At 55.4% G+C, this 17,895-nt stretch overlaps 1 protein-coding gene across 1 annotated transcript in view; it reads left to right on the top strand.

Moving 5' to 3' along the window:
* Nucleotides 1–1,930: 1,930 nt before the first annotated feature.
* IRS2 (insulin receptor substrate 2) overlaps nt 1,931–17,895 on the top strand; it is a 31,878-nt gene continuing 15,913 nt past the window's right edge. The window contains exon 1 of the mRNA XM_049647212.1: nt 1,931–5,918. Within this exon, the coding sequence (XP_049503169.1) occupies nt 1,934–5,918 (3,985 nt within the window). The 5' untranslated portion in view covers nt 1,931–1,933. The remainder of the gene's footprint in view (nt 5,919–17,895) is intronic.

The raw sequence follows: 17,895 nt of genomic DNA, 5'->3' as shown, positions 1-17,895 counted from the left end.
ACCCGGAGCCGGCTGCGGTCTGAACTCTGGGACACACATCCTCACCAGCTGCCCCCACTGTGACATTTGGGAGACGCGACCACGTGGGTTCTTATTTGCAATCGACTTTGAAAGTCACAAAAGCCGTCACAAAAGCCATGGAGACGGGGATATCGGAAGCACTTCTTCAAGGGCATCTTCAACGGCAGCGACTGCCGGCGAAGGGCGCGCAGGTCTGGAGCCGCCCACCGCCGTCCGCGCCAACGCGCGCGGGGCCCGGAGGGTCTGGTGGGAGGCGGGCACCCGCCGCGGGCACCCGGGCTGCGGGCTGTTTTCTCGCTGGAGCCCGCCCTCTTTCCGGCACTATGGAAACTGCATTTTTGTACGCCCGCTCGTCCTCCTTCTCTTTCTCTGGTTCCATCCCAAACAGACGATTTCAACTTCCCGAGAACCTGACAAGTGAATGGCGCTGATGACGCCCCGGAAGAGCCCACGACCTGGGTGCGGGGGAAGGGCGCCCCCGAGCGGGTGGGACCCTGGGAGCCGCCCGAGGCGAGCGCGGCCCCGGATCGGGGGCGGCGGGGAGGGAGGGGGCGCCGCGCCCCTCCCCTCCTTCCAGGAAAGGGCACCGAGCTGCTATCGATCCGGCGCTCACCGGTGACTAATGTGATGCTCGTAAACAAGGCGCGGGCCGGGCACCCGGGAACCACCCAGGCGCAAACCCGCCGCGGCGGGGCGGGCGCGCGCCCACCCGGAGTTTGGGCGCCAGATCCGCTCGCCCAAGCGTGCGTGTGGGTGGGAGGGGGTTACGAGAGGGCGGCCAAGCTCATTGCCCCTTCTTGCCCCCGCGAGTGGAACGGCAGCAGGGCGACGCGGGGCCCGAGGGAAGGGTGCTGCCGCCCCCCTCGCCGGCGCCCGGCCCCCGGCTCGGCGGTCTCGGCCCTTGATCTCCACCGGCCCCCCGCCCCCTGCAGTGTCCCCTCCCCCGGTCTCCTCCCCGGCGGAAGCTGCGAGCCCAATTAATTGAGTCAAAGGCGGGAGGGAAGGCCCTCCGCGCGGCGGCCGGCCCCCGCCCCTCGTGCGCGCCCCTTTTCCCGCCCTGGGTGGCATCTCCTCCGCCGGCATCCACAACGAGCCTCTGATTAATGAGGCCGGGGCCAGCCCCCACCCCGCCCGGGCCCTGGCCTCCGCGGGAGGAGGAGGGGACGGCGGGAAACGCAGCCCGGGGAGAAAGGGGGGCGGGGCGGGGGCGCGCGGCCCGCCCCCCCGCGGCCCGCGCCCATTGGCCGCGCCGGCCGTCCGTCGGGGGGCGCGGCGCCAATGCGGGCGGCGGGGCGGGGCGGCCGCGCCGTGTGTGCCTGCGTCACGCCGAGTCACATGTTGTTTTGCTCTTAGTTCAGTCACTCGGTGCGCGATGTGTTACTCGCTGTGCGGCGGGGACCGCGACGATCCCGGGTCGCCGTTGGCAGCGGCGGCGGCGGCAGCAGCAGCAGCAGCAGCAGCCCGGGTGGCGGCGCGGACCCCGAGTGCCCGGGCGCACCCCGGCACCCCGGAGCGCGGCGCGGCGGCGGGACCGGTGCGGCCGCGCGCGCCTTAAGCTCGGCCCCGCGGCTCGGGGACCCCGACTCCCGGCCCAGCCAGCGAGTCCCCAGGCGCCGCCCGAGAGCCCGGGAGGCAAGCGGCCGCGGGGAGCCGGGCCAGGGGGCGGCCACCGCCCGCGCCGGGCATCCTCTGGGGCCCGGGAGCGCGGAGGGCGCTGCGCCATCGCGCGGTGCCGGCCCCCGCGGGTCTCCCCCGACCTTCCCCACCTCCTGGGCCCGAGGGACGCGGGCTCGGGCGGGCGAGCAGGGGGTAGGGTGGGGGGGCGGGGAGGGAGCCGCCCCCGCCCGCGCCCCCTCCGCTGTCCCGCGGCTCCTCCACGGCGGGCCGGGCGGCGCGGCCTGAGACGCCGGCGATGGCGAGCCCGCCGCTGCACGGGCCCCCCGGGCCGGCGGGTGGCGACGGCCCCAACCTCAACAACAACAACAACAACAACAACCACAGCGTGCGCAAGTGCGGCTACCTGCGCAAGCAGAAGCACGGCCACAAGCGCTTCTTCGTGCTGCGCGGGCCCGGCGACGAGGCGGCGGCGGCGGGCGGGGGGCCGGCGCCGCAGCCGCCGCGGCTCGAGTACTACGAGAGCGAGAAGAAGTGGCGGAGCAAGGCGGGCGCCCCGAAGCGGGTCATCGCGCTCGACTGCTGTCTGAATATCAACAAGCGCGCCGACGCCAAGCACAAGTACCTGATCGCGCTCTACACCAAGGACGAGTACTTCGCCGTGGCGGCCGAGAACGAGCAGGAGCAGGAGGGCTGGTACCGCGCGCTCACCGACCTGGTCAGCGAGGGCCGCGCGGGCGCCGGCGACGCACCCCCCGCCGCCGCCACCGCCGCGTCCTGCAGCGCCTCCCTGCCCGGCGCCCTGGGCGGCTCGGCCGGCGCCGCCGCGGCCGATGACAGCTACGGGCTGGTGGCGCCCGCCTCGGCCGCCTACCGCGAGGTGTGGCAGGTGAACCTGAAGCCCAAGGGCCTGGGCCAGAGCAGGAACCTGACGGGCGTGTACCGCTTGTGCCTGTCGGCGCGCACCATCGGCTTTGTGAAACTTAACTGTGAGCAGCCGTCGGTGACGCTGCAGCTCATGAACATTCGCCGCTGCGGCCACTCGGACAGCTTCTTCTTCATCGAGGTGGGCCGGTCGGCCGTTACGGGCCCAGGTGAGCTGTGGATGCAGGCCGACGACTCGGTGGTGGCTCAGAACATCCACGAGACCATCCTGGAGGCTATGAAGGCGCTCAAGGAGCTCTTCGAGTTCCGGCCGCGCAGCAAGAGCCAGTCGTCGGGCTCGTCCTCCACACACCCCATCAGCGTCCCCGGCGCGCGCCGCCACCACCACCTGGTCAACCTGCCCCCCAGCCAGACGGGCCTGGTGCGCCGCTCGCGCACCGACAGCCTGGCCGCCACCCCGCCGGCAGCCAAGTGCAGCTCGTGCCGGGTGCGCACGGCCAGCGAGGGCGACGGCGGCGCGGCGGCGGCGGGGGCCGGGGCGGCGGGCGGCAGGCCCGTGTCGGTGGCCGGGAGTCCCCTGAGCCCCGGACCGGTGCGAACGCCCCTGAGCCGCTCGCACACCCTGAGCGGCGGCGGCGGCGGCGGCGGCCGCGCGGGCAAGGTGGCGCTGGCGCCGGCAGGGGGCGCCCTGCAACACAGCCGCTCCATGTCCATGCCCGTGGCGCACTCGCCCCCAGCAGCCACCAGCCCAAGCAGCCTGTCGTCCAGCAGCGGGCATGGCTCCGGCTCCTACCCGCCGCCTCCGGGCCCGCACCCGCACCTGCAGCACCCCCTGCACCAGCCCGCGAGCCAGCGGCCCTCCAGCGGCAGCGCCTCGGCCTCGGGGTCCCCCAGCGACCCCGGCTTCATGTCTCTGGACGAGTACGGCTCCAGCCCTGGGGACCTGAGAGCCTTCTGCAGCCACCGGAGCAACACGCCCGAGTCCATTGCAGAGACGCCCCCGGCCCGGGACGGCAGCGGGGGCGAGCTGTACGGGTACATGACCATGGACCGGCCCCTGAGCCACTGTGGCCGCCCCTACCGCAGAGTCTCCGGGGACGGGGCCCAGGACGTGGACAGAGGCCTGAGGAAGCGGACGTACTCCCTGACCACACCTGCCCGGCAGCGTCCCGTGCCCCAGCCCTCCTCTGCGTCCCTGGACGAATACACCCTGATGCGGGTCTCCTTCTCTGGCAGCTCCGGCCGCCTCTGCCCGTCCTGCCCCGCCTCGTCTCCCAAAGCGGCCTACCACCCCTACCCCGAGGACTACGGGGATGTCGAGATCGGTTCCCACAGGAGCTCCAGCAGTAACCTGGGCACGGACGACGGCTACATGCCCATGACCCCCGGCGCGGCCCTCACGGGGGGTGGCAGTGGCAGCTGTAGGAGTGACGACTACATGCCTATGAGCCCCACCAGCGTGTCCGCCCCAAAGCAGATCCTGCAGCCTCGGGCTGCCGCTGCGGCCTTGCCCCCCGCGGGAGCGCCGGTGTCCATGCCCGCGGCCGGCAGGGCCTTCCCGGCCAGCGGGGGCAGCTACAAGGCGAGCTCCCCGGCGGAGAGCTCCCCCGAGGACAGCGGGTACATGCGTATGTGGTGTGGCTCCAAGCTGTCCATGGAGAACGCAGACAGCAAGCTGCTGCCCAACGGGGACTACCTCAACATGTCCCCCAGCGACGCAGGCGCCTCCGGGACCCCTCCCGACTTCTCCGCCGCCTTGCATGGCAGCGGGGAGATGCTCAGGGGAGTGCCCGGCTATTGCCACAGCTCCCTGCCCCGCTCCTACAAGGCTCCCTACACCTGCAACGGGGACAACAACGACCAGTATGTGCTCATGAGCTCTCCGGTGGGGCGCATCCTGGAAGAGGAGAGGCTGGAGCCGCCGGCCAGCCCAGGGACCGCGCCGTCCAGCGGCTGCGGCGGTGGCGGCCACGCCCAGCCTCCTCACCCAGCAGTGCCTTCGCCTGGCAGGCCAAGTGGCAGCGTTGGCGGCCGCCCAGAGGGCTTCCTGAACCAGCGCTGCCGGGCCGTGCGGCCCACGCGCCTGTCCCTGGAGGGGCTTCAGACCCTGCCCAGCATGCACGAGTACCCGCTGCCACCCGAGCCCAAGAGCCCCGGTGAGTACATCAACATTGACTTCGGCGACGCGGGAGCCCGCCTGTCGCCTCCCGCACCCCCGCTGCTGGCCTCGGCCGCCTCGTCGTCCTCGCTGCTGTCCGCCAGCAGCCCGGCCTCCTCCCTGGGCTCGGGCACCCCAGGCACGAGCGGCGACAGCCGACAGCGCTCCCCGCTGTCCGACTACATGAACCTCGACTTCAGCTCGCCCAAGTCACCCAAGCCGGGCCCCCAGGGCGGGGACCCCGTGGGCTCGCTGGACGCCCTCCTGTCCCCCGAGGCCTCCTCCCCCTACCCACCGCTGCCCCCGCGCCCTGCGGCGCCCGCCTCCGCCCTGCAGCAGCAGCCGCTGCCTCCGCCCCCTCTAGGCGAGCTGTACCGCCTGCCCCCCGCCCCCGCCGCCCAGGGCCCCAGCGCTGCCTCCTCGTCGTCCTCGGAGACTGGGGACAATGGTGACTACACCGAGATGGCCTTCGGCGTGGCTGCCACCCCGCCGCAACCCATCGCCGCCCCCCCGAAGCCGGAAGGTGCCCGCGTGACCAGCCCCACGTCCGGCGTCAAGAGGCTGAGTCTCAGGGATCAAGTGTCGGGAGTGGAGGCCTTCCTGCAGGCCAGCCAGCCCCCGGACCCGCACCGGGGGGCCAAGGTCATCCGCGCAGACCCGCAGGGGGGCCGCCGCCGCCACAGCTCCGAGACCTTCTCCTCGACCACCACTGTGACCCCCGTGTCCCCGTCCTTCGCCCACAACCCGAAGCGCCACAACTCGGCTTCCGTGGAAAACGTCTCTCTCAGGAAAAGCAGCGAAGGGGCTGGCGGCGGCGGCCTGGCTGGGGGCGACGAGCGCCCCACGTCCCCCCGCCAGCTGCAGCCACCGCCCCCCCAGCAGGCGCGGCCGTGGCTACCCAGTCAGCCAGGGGGCTTGGTCGGGTGCCCCGGGGGCAGCGGCTCTCCGATGCGCAGGGAGACCTCTGCCGGCTTCCAGAACGGCCTCAACTACATCGCCATCGACGTGAGGGACGAACCTGGGCTGTCACCCGGCCCACAGCAGCTTCCGCATCCGCAGCCAGGAGACAAGAGCGCCTGGGGCCGGACCCGGAGCCTGGGGGGTCTCCTCAGCGCGGTGGGGGGCAGCAGCACCGGTGGGGTGTGCGGGGGGCCCGGCCCTGGCGCCCTGCCCTCCGCCAACACCTATGCCAGCATTGACTTCTTGTCGCATCACCTGAAGGAGGCCACCATTGTGAAAGGTGAGGCCCTTGGAATCTTGCGGACGGTCGGCGGGAGGCAGGGTGGGATGGCCGGGGAGACGGCCGCTCTGGCTTCACCACCATCCGCTCCTTTGGTACCTGGACACAAGCACCAAAATACTGGACAAGCCGCCTTGTTTTGCTTTCCTCTTGGCTCCCCCGGGTTCCTTCTTTGCCAAACAGCCGTAGCGGCCCAGTGGTCTTTGAGTTGAATGTGCAGCTTTGCACCCAGGAGGCTGGGATTCGTTGTTTGGGCCCCGCCCCCTTGTTCTTTTCCCACCGCCTCTCCTCTCCTTCACAGGGCAGGGCCAGTCCCGCCCCCCCCCCCCCTTTAGGCCCCCCCCCCAGAGTGCCCGCTGGCGGTTCTTGACCTGGAGTCCTGACTGCTCCCTCACCTTTCTCTTTGTTTTCCTGAAACCAGGTCCCCCCTGATTTCTGCTGAGCCTCAGAGTTTACAAAAACAAGTCTGAAAGTCATTTGGAAAATGAGCATCCATTTTGGTGGCTGCAACAGGGAACAGTTAGTTAACTGTTTCAGTTTTACAAGTAAACTGCAGGGCTTTTCCTTAAGGGAGACTCTCTTTCTCCTGAGGGTCTGCAGCGGTGACAGTGTTTAAATACCACACCAAAGCAGTGGTTCTCAAACTTGAGCCTGCCCGGGAGTCACCTGGTCAGTGTTTGCCAGAAACCTGGAGGGCTGGGCCGTGTCAAGCCCCAGAGATTCTGATGCAGCAGGTCTAGGGTGTGGCTTAGAATGTGCATTTTTAAGAAATTCCCAGGCTATGCGGATGCTGTTGGGGGGATGCTGTGTGTGTGTGGGGGGGGAGTCCTCTGAGAACTCTGTCCCGTGTTCGATTCACCTGAGGAGGTTCAAGGAATGGGCCTCACCCAGGGCACACTCAAGCAAAGCACCCAGTGGGCAGAGCCCAGGCACCAGTTCTCAGAGTTTGCCCAGGGGATGTTACCGTGCAGTCGGGCTTCAGCATCAGTGCTTTAGAGAAAACAGGCGGGAGACAACAGCACTGGTGTTTTCAAGTCCGATAGCCTGGTGTCCCGTGGTGTTGTTCACAGTCCATTAAATATCCATGAGGAGAGAGCGGTGTGTTTGCTCTGCCGCTGGTGGTGTAGGCTGGGCTGGGGGCAGAGGGGGTGAATGTTCAATTCACAAGTTTCTAGTTATGGATCTTTCTGCGGGGCGGGGAGGTTGCTGCTAGGAAGGTGGAAGCTGTGTGGGAACCCGGGAACCGAAAGCCGTGAGAGTGGTGTTTGGTAGATGCTGGCCTAAGGTCAGCAGTCTGCAGCGGATCCAGGGTGATGGTCGAGGTGGCTTGGGAACCCGTACACCTTTTGTCGGTAAAGTACACAGACCGGCTGAACGCTAAGTCCGCCATAAGGCTTGTAACATGCCTGGGACCTGTAGTCCGTGAGATTTAACAGCACGGCGGCTACGGGGTAAATAGCCTGTTCTAATATAAAAGGAAGAGCTCTTTACTTTTTTGTTAAAACCATAGAATGAAAGGTGGAAAGAGTCCTAGAGAATTGTCAGGAATATGGTGCTTGAGCGTGGAATTAAATCAGTTGGAACTGGTCAGACTGTGCCCCGTCGACGACGACGACTCTCAACTAAAGGTCACTTTGTTCGCAGTTCAGTTAGGCGGTCCAGGTACTTCTGAAAAATTGCTACTGTGCCCTGAAGTTGGAGGACGAGTGAAGTCTAGGACCCAGACCATAGAAACACACCAGCGTGACCGGAATTGAGTGGAAAAAAGAGACAAACACACAAAAGTTATTGTCGTGTGCCCAAATGGGTCTATGCCTTAGTGAATACGAAAGCACACTTTGCTGAAATCTGATTCTCATCAGAGAAGCAGCCTGAGAACCTAACACCTTTTACTGCTTTGGGTGAAGTAGGCGGCCAAAACCCGGCCTGGAGTTGGAGGGCCCCGGAGCGGGCTTCTGCAGAAGCAGGAGTGAGCAGGGGGTTTGTGTCTGCAAGCTGAAAAGGATTCAAGGCCTTTCTGATAAAGGAGATACATTCAGAAACGTGATTCATGTATGATATAATGCCCTTTCCAGACTTGGGAACATTTTAAACTGCGGGAGATAAGTCGAGCCAGAGACCTGATTTTAGCTTCTTCTGTGTTCCCACCAGTATAAAATTCCTTTCAACCTATAGGATTCAGGACTGAAGCCAGAACCGCAGTTTAGATGCCCCGGAGTGGCTGAGCAAAGATGAGATCCTATTTGGTTGCTGGTTTTCCAGAGTCTCTGTGAGCACTGTGGTCAACACCCTTTTAAGAAGGAAAAGGACTATTTTTAAGCAAAATCGAGAGCTGCAGTTGACCCATTGTGCCAAAACCGGTCTGTGAGGAGCACCCCATGGTAAATGGATTTCTAGTAAGCTCCTTTGACACAGAGAACAGGAGGCTAGGAAAGACAAGGATGTGGGCTTAATTCACGTGGAACCTGAACTGTGGTCTGCAGAGCCAGGAGGGAAACGTTTAGAAACTCCAGGTGAACGTCCACTGTTATTTAACTCACGTGTGGCTGTAGAAATTTTGTGCGTGGTGCTCATAAATAGGAAGTTCATGGGAGATAAGCATCCTTTGGGAGAATGATTTATAGCAGGAGGACTTGGAAAGCATTTCTTTGAAGATGAAGTGGGAAAAGAGCTCCCGGGTCATCGCATGAGCTGGCCAGGCTCTGGGAAGTGGTGTGTGTGTCCCTGCCGAGTTCCTGGAGCTCCACACGGAGACACGTCGTTAATTATGCCAGAGCAGAATAGTCTGGGGTCATTTGCATAGGGGTTGGCATTTGCATGAGTGGTAACAAAGACGTAAGGTTCCTGCAGCCAGCCTTTGGTAGTTGTTTACCATAGAATCCGGGATGGGGGGATTATAGTGCTAGAACCAAAGACACAGTTAATGCACCCTCGGGGTGTGTGTGTGTGTGCATGTGTGCATGTTCTGCATTAACACATAATAATAGCATGTATAATACAATCGTTGTGTATTGATCCAGAGCAAGTAAAAACTGAACTCTAAATTCTGCGTCTCACTAGGGAGCAAGGGAGGGTACTTACTGCGTGTTTTGTGTGTGTATGTGCAGGAAAGTCTAACCAATCTGTCAGAGTGTTGTTGTTTGGGACCTGGAAATGTAATACTGAATCTATGCTTTAAAACAGCATGTAAAAATTCATTTTATACATTTTTGTGCTATGATGATAGATTGGTGTGTATTACGAAAGGTGCTGTCTTAGTGTTCCTCTTTAGTGGGATTTTTATTCTAAAATTGGTTTTTATGTACGAGTAAGGCAGATTAGACAAGAATGACCAATGAAAGCATCTGCCGTTTAAATTTTGTTTGATATAAGGACCATATATTCATGTTCTAGGGTCAGAGGAGTTGGGGGTAAGAGGAAGGTTTCCAAAGGTATAGTACAGTCCCAATTTATGTTTAAAAAGATTGCCTGTTGAAGTCTTAAAACAAAGAACTTGAATATTTTTAGCACTCCAGTGAGATTGCTTGACCACATGCCCTTTATTTTTCTGTCGGGCGTGCTTTCCCTGCTTCGGTCGGCCAGCTCTTGTCGAAATAAGATAATAAGGAGCACCGCTCCTGCCCTGTTCCCAGGAACAGACAGCCAAGGTGCTTATGAAAACACACAGGCTTTCGTGAATGAAAGTCACATGACTTGTTCTATTTCCTTTATTGAAAGAGAAACCTTTACGAAAATAGTACTTCGTAGAAGGAAGCATAGTATGTGGAACATTGAACCAGGAATCAGGAAACCAGGTTTCTGGTTGCTGATCTTAATGAGTCATTGTGTGACAGAGGGAAACCATTTAATCCCTGGTTCTCACTTTCTCTGTCTGTAAAATGGGGCAATTATAGCCCTCTCCCTCCTGTGTCCTTGGCCCCTAGGAGGTCCAGGAGATCATAAAAATCAGGAACAGTTAAAATGCTCTTCCAAAGGATCGTGCTGGTAAATCCAATGATGTTGTTGGTACTACCTTGAAACCATGAGTATTTATAGGAAACTCACTTTTGTCAATGAGTGTTCTTAAAAAAACAACAACAAACAACAACTCCTAGTCCTCTGAAAATGGAGCAAATACCTTTCTAAGAATTGCATGCCTTTTCTGCTTGACTGCCGGTTCCACTCCAGTCTCCAAGAACCACATTTTCGCCCTCTTTATTTAACTTGAGATTTTGTTCGCAGATAATTATCAATTGCAATGGAGTGGTGTTTTAAATTACATCGCAGAATAACAACTGAGGAAAATAGCGTCCTCCTGCTGAAACTCCATGAAGACCGTATTTTTGATTACCTTCTTTCTATGACTTGTTTACATACCAAGACATACTGTCACCATGAAAATCGAGAACTAGAATGAACCTACAGTGTTTTAATTGATAGTGTGGGCTCTTCGCGCAGGATGTATCAAAAGAAACACAGAACCCGTCAACTTGCAGCTGCTGAATCCAGTGCTGGGCCTGGGGCTTCAGTTTTCCGGTTGATTCAGTTAGGGTGGCCACTGCTGTGTGCTTTGGATTCGTTTGGTCGTCAGACACTGTAGGAACACCTCCAGTGTTTGATTCATTTCCTCTTCTCCGGGCCCGCACCTCCTGAAGAGGAATTTTAATAGAGAACTAACGTGCTGTTTTCTTTAGAGTTCTCTGTATCAAGTGAATCTGTGTCTCTTTTTCTGAAGAGGAGAACTTCAGCAGTTTTAGTCACAGCATGGGCAAAGTGGGCTTTCTGTTAGAATTCCCACTAATGTGTTTTCTGTAGAAGGGTAGTTCCAGGAGCTAGTTATAACTAGGGTATCAGATTTGGCAAGTGGAGAGGGTTTTGTTGTTGTTGTTGTTTTGGTTTTGGGGCTAGCGCAGAATCCAGTCGTCCTGTCTCACCTCAGAAACTTAAAGGAAAATGTAACTTTACTCTTTTATCTGCCCTGCCAAGTAGAGTGGGGGAAAAACTCAGAGGGAAATAATAACACGGGCCCCGAAGCCAGGTCTTGAGCAAGTCCACGAATAATAGGGGAATTCTCTGTAGATTTTCTCTCCTGCAGACATGAATAGAATGCATATTTCTGGACAAACTGAGCAAGGCGTTGTCACGTTGGCATTTTAATGAGCAAATGAAAACAAAGTGTTCTGAACCTCCAAAGTGATCGGTTACAAACAAGCATGTTTATTGATCAGGTGGTGGGTTTCGTGAAAACAGCACCAGCCAAATCTAAAGGGGGAGACGGCGTGTTTGTTTTATTCACCCGAATGCGTCCTTCAAGATTGCAGTGTTCTTGGTTTTGTTTTGTTTTGTTTTGTTAGTAATTGTTCACGGTAGATCGGTGGAGACCGGATTCAGTGGTGGGTTCTCTTCTGACAACCGTTGAAGGGAAATGCTTCGGTCGGTAATTGCTAGTGACGATTCGAGTTCTTTCTAGAGAGCCCCAGAGACGTGTGTGTTGACTGCACTGAAATGAGAGGCTCAGAGGGAAGTTTGAGGAGAGGCAGCTGAACTGCATGTTGTATGCTGGCATCTTGCTTCGTGAGTGTGGATGACACAGGACCCTTCTGTGCGTGGTGCTTTTGCTGCTTGATTGAATTCATCGCATGCGGACGCTGAGATGGAATTGGGCTAAAATTTCAAGGCTGCGTGTTTACCAGAGATAAAATACAGTCTGGTCAGCGGTTCCGATTTCTTGGACTAGAAAATTATAAAATTGGCACGAGGTTGCTTTTACGTGCGCAGGGACATTGTGAAACTTGACGGGGTAAGTGTGCCTTCAGATGTGGCCCTGCTTTCTTGTGCCACACGTGATATTCGTGCCCACAGACAAGATTTAAAAAACACTCCTTCCTTATTGTGTTTTTACTGAAATTTGCAATATCTGGTCAGATACTGTGGTACATCATATACTTTCAAGATAAATGACCACATGTGTAGCACTTTGTAAATACTCGCGGGTTTCTTAGTATTGATTGTAAGGAGTATCAAATTTTCCAGAAGTAAATATTGGGGGGGGGGTCCATTTCTCATGTAGTCATGTTCCAAGAGGCTTGGCGTGAATTTTTTTTAATTGAGATTCAACTACTGAAGAGTGACGTGTACTCTAATCGTGTTAAAACTTTATAACCTGAAGTATAATTATAATCTTACTGCTGCTTTGATCCATCCATATGGTAGTGGTATAAACGCTTGAGTGGATTGTTAGAGTCTAGTATTAAATTTCAGTGTTTTCAATGGCTAAAAATGGGGATTATGGCAGATTCCGTTATATTATGTGATTTTAATTGTTACCTTAGGTTCCATGTTCAGCTGAGAATGATTTATGCTTTTACATGGTATTAACGCATAATCTTTAATACTTACGAACGTGATACCGAGCTCCCTCTATGCAGATTTAAAAGGAGTTACTTAAATCAGATCATCTTTTGGCTCCAAATTACCTGTAACAATACCAAAACTGATGGACAATGAATGAATTTGAAAGAAGGCAGCTGGGGTTGGAGATGCTAAATTGAAAATGTATCCGTTGTCGTGATCAATACCGAAAGATTAATGCGTGCCCCATCCCCTTTTAGGTCAAAAGAATTGTGTAAAATCCAGAAAGTGTTTTTCTTCGCTTCATAGCGTGGAGACATTTTCTTACCTATATTACCACATGGTATTTCATAACCCGGTGACGTGGGCTGGGCCACTTCTTGGGAATGCGGAATGTGCAGCTTCGAGAGGCCGGGGGACTCACCCAAAGGTTCCCTGAGCCACAAGGTGAACCGTGGAAGGGTTCTGATGGACCAGCATTGTCTTGCGTTCTGCCTGGGAGCACCTGATCCCCAGCCAGTGCTGTTTACATGAGGTCAGGTTGTCTCCAAGTCCTACACCCCCCGGCTGTGCTTTGGAAGCTCCCAGCAATCGTTAACATTCGGGTTTTATGTAGACCAGCCTCAGCGCAACTTTCAAGGTAACATTTTGTTTTTGATTTCACTTGGGTGATAGTTACTTAATTTCTCTCTTCTTTCCGGGGGGCATTTATCCATCTGGAGTACAATGCTGGCAGTCAGGCAGGAAGGGCATGGAAGGAAAGCCCCCTAATTGTTTTAAACCAGTTTTAACACCTGGCGGTGAGAAGCACTTAGAATTGGATAGGACTTTGATGGCTGTCATTGTGTCTGTGGATTCTCGAGTTGTTGCTGGTTGTTGGCCGCTCTTCTGTTCTGGGGGTTTCCAGTCTCCCTTCCTCGTTGTCTGCACCCACAAGACTCCTGTTCCTCTAGCTGATTTCATTTCAGCAAAGCCAACTGTGGATTATGCTTGATAAGATCCCGCCCCGCCCTGCCCTCCAACCAAATATGTTAAAAGTCTTTCCACGCAGTGTGGACACAATCAGAAGAAAATACAAGGACGCTTTGAGTGAGGGAGAAGGGCTGGGAACCATGAGTATCCTGTAACTCCTTTAAGGTTGTGAGCACAGAGGCCGAGGGAGGTCAGACGTCTTCTCCAAGGTCACCATTTAATTGGTTGGTAGAAATGTGTGTAAATATTATCAAGAAAGAACAGAGTATGCTCTGTGTCTGTGGTCCTTTGTGTGCTGATGAATAACTTTCTCCCAAGATACATCCCATTCCCTCCAGAACAACCCAGCCTCTATGGAAGTGGTATTCTGTCTTTTTTACTTTAGGACGTCTTAGTAAACTGCTTCATACACAGACTAACGGGTCCACAGGCAGACAGAGAGACAGGCTGAGGCACCTAAATAAGGAAGTGTGGTGGAAATTAGGGAAACACCGCGGCTCACGGCCATGTGGGCAGTGTTTACTGGTGAGGTAGAAGGAGCGAAGGTTTGGCAAACATTCAAGATCATGTGCTTGCTTGTTAAAAGAAAGAAAGAAAGAAAAGAGAAGAAGAAAATTCTTGGGGTGATTCAAATGGAAAAGCCTCTATTATCTGGGAAAATGTAAGTTGCTCTTTGTGTTTGGTCCAGCCTGGCCCCGCGGATCCCGTCACTGCTTGAGATGTCTTTGTGATGTATTTATTCTAGAAGTGAAATATCATGTACTCCTCATCGTGAACGAGTCCATTAGCGGTTTTCTGAGAAACGGGCGATGAACCTACTTGATGAGTGTGGTTGAAAACTAACCGGTGTAGAATTTGCCTAAGGACGGACACGTTAGCCCATCGGGTGTTGCGAGGTGGTCAGTAATCTTCCGGGGACTGGATACTTTCACCAGTGCCCATCTTGTTTTTCTCAGAAAAAAAAAAAAAAAAAACAACAACAAAAACATGTAACTGGATTTTTATACGAGGAGAAAGGGTTCTTCTGCCTTCCTTACGAGGCGACCGTAACCCCGCTTTCAAAGGCGTAAAGGGAAGACGTAGACAGACAAAAATTCGTAAGCTGTGCGTGTTTTTTAAAAAAATGTCATCGGGATCCGCGGGCTTGTGCTCTAGCGGGTGACTCAGGGTTTTGTTGACGTGAGCCGTCAGTCTCTCCGGCATCCACGGAGAGACGACTTCCTTCCTAGCAGATGGCAGCCCCAGGGCCACGCGCCTGCCACTGTGAGCGGCGTGTGCATCCGTACTCCACCCGGCCTTGCGGGATCCGGGGCCACCTGCTGCCCCGGGGTCGGCCAGACCCGGAGACGCTGCTTCCTTCTATGCGCGGTTCAGGGGGAGCAGGGGTCAGAGCGCCCGGTGTCCGGCTTCTGGCCCTGCGGAGCGCTTTCGGGGTCGAATGAAGAGCTGGGAAGCAAGATCCTGATGTTCCGATGTTGCTTGTAGGGAGTCCTGGTGAAGGAAGCCAGCGGTCTTTCCCCGGGGGCCGGGTTTGGATCCCTTGCTCAGCGCAGCCTGCCCGGTGCGGTGGAGGGAAGCCACCCAAAGCAGGGACGGTTGTCAGTGGCCCAGGCCTGCCGTGGAGGCCACGCCCACGCGCCCCGGGTGAAGGGTGAAGGGTAGGCGCACGAGTGGGGGAGATTGTGACGTGGGGGAGAGGTTTTGGAAATAGGCCAGGATGTTCTTAGTCTGAAAACTCTGCAAATCATGCTTTAGAAACTCTGAGCAATAAACGGGATTAAACAAGGCAGGGATTAGCGGGCGCACGGCACTTTGATTTTGTGCGAAGAAAATGCGTGGAGGAACCGGGGCTTGGGGAAACCGACAGCGTTCTGGAGCTCCTGTGCTCCTGAGAGGACAGAAATTGCTAGAAAGGGAGATTCCGGTGGTCAGTTTCTTACACTACAGCCTGGATGCTTTTTTTTTTTAATAAAAAATTTTTTTTAAATGTTTATTTATACTTGAGAGGGAGAGAGGGGGAGAGAGAGAGAGAGAGACAGAGTGTGAGCAGGGGAGCGGCAGAGAGAAAGAGAGAGAGGGAGACACAGGCTCCCGGCTCTGAGCTGCCAGCACAGAGCCCGATGCGGGGCTCGAACTCACGAACCATGAGATCATGACCTGAGCCGAAGTCAGACGCTCAACCGACTGAGCCTCCCAGACACCTCTCACTAGTATTTTTTTAATGTTTAATTATTTTTGAGAGAGAGACAGAGAGAGATAGAGAGTGCGCGAGCACGAGTGGGGGAAGGGCAGAGAGAAAAGGAGACACAGAATCTGAAGCAGGCTCCAGGCTCTGAGCTGTCAGCACAGAGGCCAACGCGGGGCTCGAACTCATGAACCCTGAGATCATGACCTGAGCCAAAGTTGGACGCTTAACCAACAGAGCCTCCCAGGCGCCCGTGGATGCATTTTTTAAAAGATAAATTACTCAGGTGATTTGTGGCAATGCATGCTTCTGTTTTGTTTTTATACGACAGTAAGGCTTTCATAAGTTGTTTTCTGGAATAAAAGTGACCTAAAATAGCAGTTTGCGATGCAAATGAAACAGAAAACAAATCCGTTAGCTGCTCATATTCTCTTCCAGTTAGATTTATGAAGTAAGTTTGATCAACTCTTTTCCGAAGCCCGTTTGATTAGTTTGCTAAGTCAACTTCTAATGCACATACAGTTCAGTTGCAAACCTTTAGGTATGATTTTGCTATTACTTGCAAAAGTGAGAATTCAATATTTCTTCCCCCTATAGGATTATAGGGGAGTATTAATTTACACTCAGCATCAGAAAACTAACTTCAGCTGGGTCAGTAAAAAAGTTAAAACTTGAATAACGCGTGTTGTGGAAATACTAGATATGAAAGCCTGACAACGTTATAAACATTAATGAATCTGAAAACATTCTTCAGAGTTTTACCTACTTTGACATTTTTTTTCCAAATGAGCATTGTCATTGAAAGTTTATGCAGGTTCCAAATGTAATGACGTTTTGGTATGGAGGGTCGTATCAGAATTTTAAAGATACAGTAGAACTGACTCACCTTAATTCCATTTTACTTCTTATCATTATTTGTAGCTTCGCTTATCAGTACGGCCGGTTTATTAGCAGTCTTTGTTCCAAATGAAATAACCACAGCAGTAAAATACCCGAGCTTCTCCAGCTTGAAGGATTTAATTAAGTTCCTAGAATAACTCTGGGTGATACGCACCCAATCTCCACGACTCTGGAGTCTGTCTTGTGTTGCTGGAATGTTCAGAATTTTTCGGGTCTTAAGCCATTTCCTAAAGTTGAAGACGGTTCGGCCAGTCTGATAGAGGTTCAGTGTGTACCAACCCCCCAGCAGCCACAGGGGCCATCTGAACCCCTCACAAAGGCTGTCTCTGGGCGAGGGCGGGGGGGTGTTGTGCCCACCCTTCACAGTGGGGTGGCCTTGCTCGAAGATTCTGAAGGAGCCGCTCCAGCGTTGAGTCCCTCCCCCCCCACACTCTTGGGGTACGTCCCATCAGGCACCATTTCTGGATCAGTTTACTTCTCAGAAACTATAGGTTTGGTTTTGCTGGATGCAAAACCCACCCAGCTCCTGGATGCGGCTCTCTAGCCTGCCCTGTAACTGTCCTGGGATTTCTCTTTGTGCCCAGTCTTTGCGTTCTGGGGTAGTCTTCCAGAAACTTCCCAACACGAGGTTATGACCTCCCTTTCCTGTGCCATCTGATTCTTCTTGGCTCACCATCCACTCCTGCTTAACAAAGATGTTGTCTCTTATTTTAAAAATCTTTATTTATTTATTTTGAGAAGGAGAGAGTGAGAGTGGGGGAGGGGCAGAGAGAGAGAGGGAGAGTGAGAATCCCAAGCAGGCTCCATGCTGCCAGCGCAGAGCCCGATTCGGGGCTCGAACTCCTGAACCGTGAGATCATGCCCTGAGCTGAAATCAAGTTGGACACTTAAGCGACTGAGCCTCCCAGGTGCCCCAAGATGCTCTCTCTTTAATTGTCTGAAGCGAGTTCTTGCCATGAATCATTCTTTCTTCAACAACCCCAGAGCTTTCTTAGCTGCCTGTAGGAAAGTCACATTTGAGATGTTGACTGCTGCTGCTTGTCTGCCAGCGGGCCCCTCCGTAAAAAGTGAACATGTAGATTTTAGTCCCTGTCCTAACAATTTCCAACTAGGGCTGTATTTTCTTTTTTATTTATTTATTTATTTATTTTTTCAACGTTTTTTATTTATTTTTGGGACAGAGAGAGACAGAGCATGAATGGGGGAGGGGCAGAGAGAGGGAGACACAGAATCGGAAACAGGCTCCAGGCTCCGAGCCATCAGCCCAGAGCCTGACGCGGGGCTCGAACTCACGGACCGCGAGATCGTGACCTGGCTGAAGTCGGACGCTCAACCGACTGCGCCACCCAGGCGCCCCTAGGGCTGTATTTTCTTACGACACACCTTTAATGGTGTGCAGGAGGATCTGAAGCCCTTTTGAAAGCATAGATCCCGTCCTTTTATAAATACCCATGACCTAGCCAGGGATGCCCCCTCCCCTGGTTACCAGCGGCTTCCTGGGAAGTTTTCTGTCCTTCTTACATCTTCCCGCCTTTTAACTGTTCTTTCCGGAAAAAACAAACACACACCAATAGGAACTTCGCTTAATGG

This window comes from Panthera uncia, assembly GCF_023721935.1.
Source record: "Panthera uncia isolate 11264 chromosome A1 unlocalized genomic scaffold, Puncia_PCG_1.0 HiC_scaffold_16, whole genome shotgun sequence".
Taxonomy (NCBI): Eukaryota; Metazoa; Chordata; class Mammalia; order Carnivora; family Felidae; genus Panthera; species Panthera uncia.
Note: the sequence above shows the minus strand (reverse complement) of the source record. Positions and strands in the feature narration are given on the sequence as shown.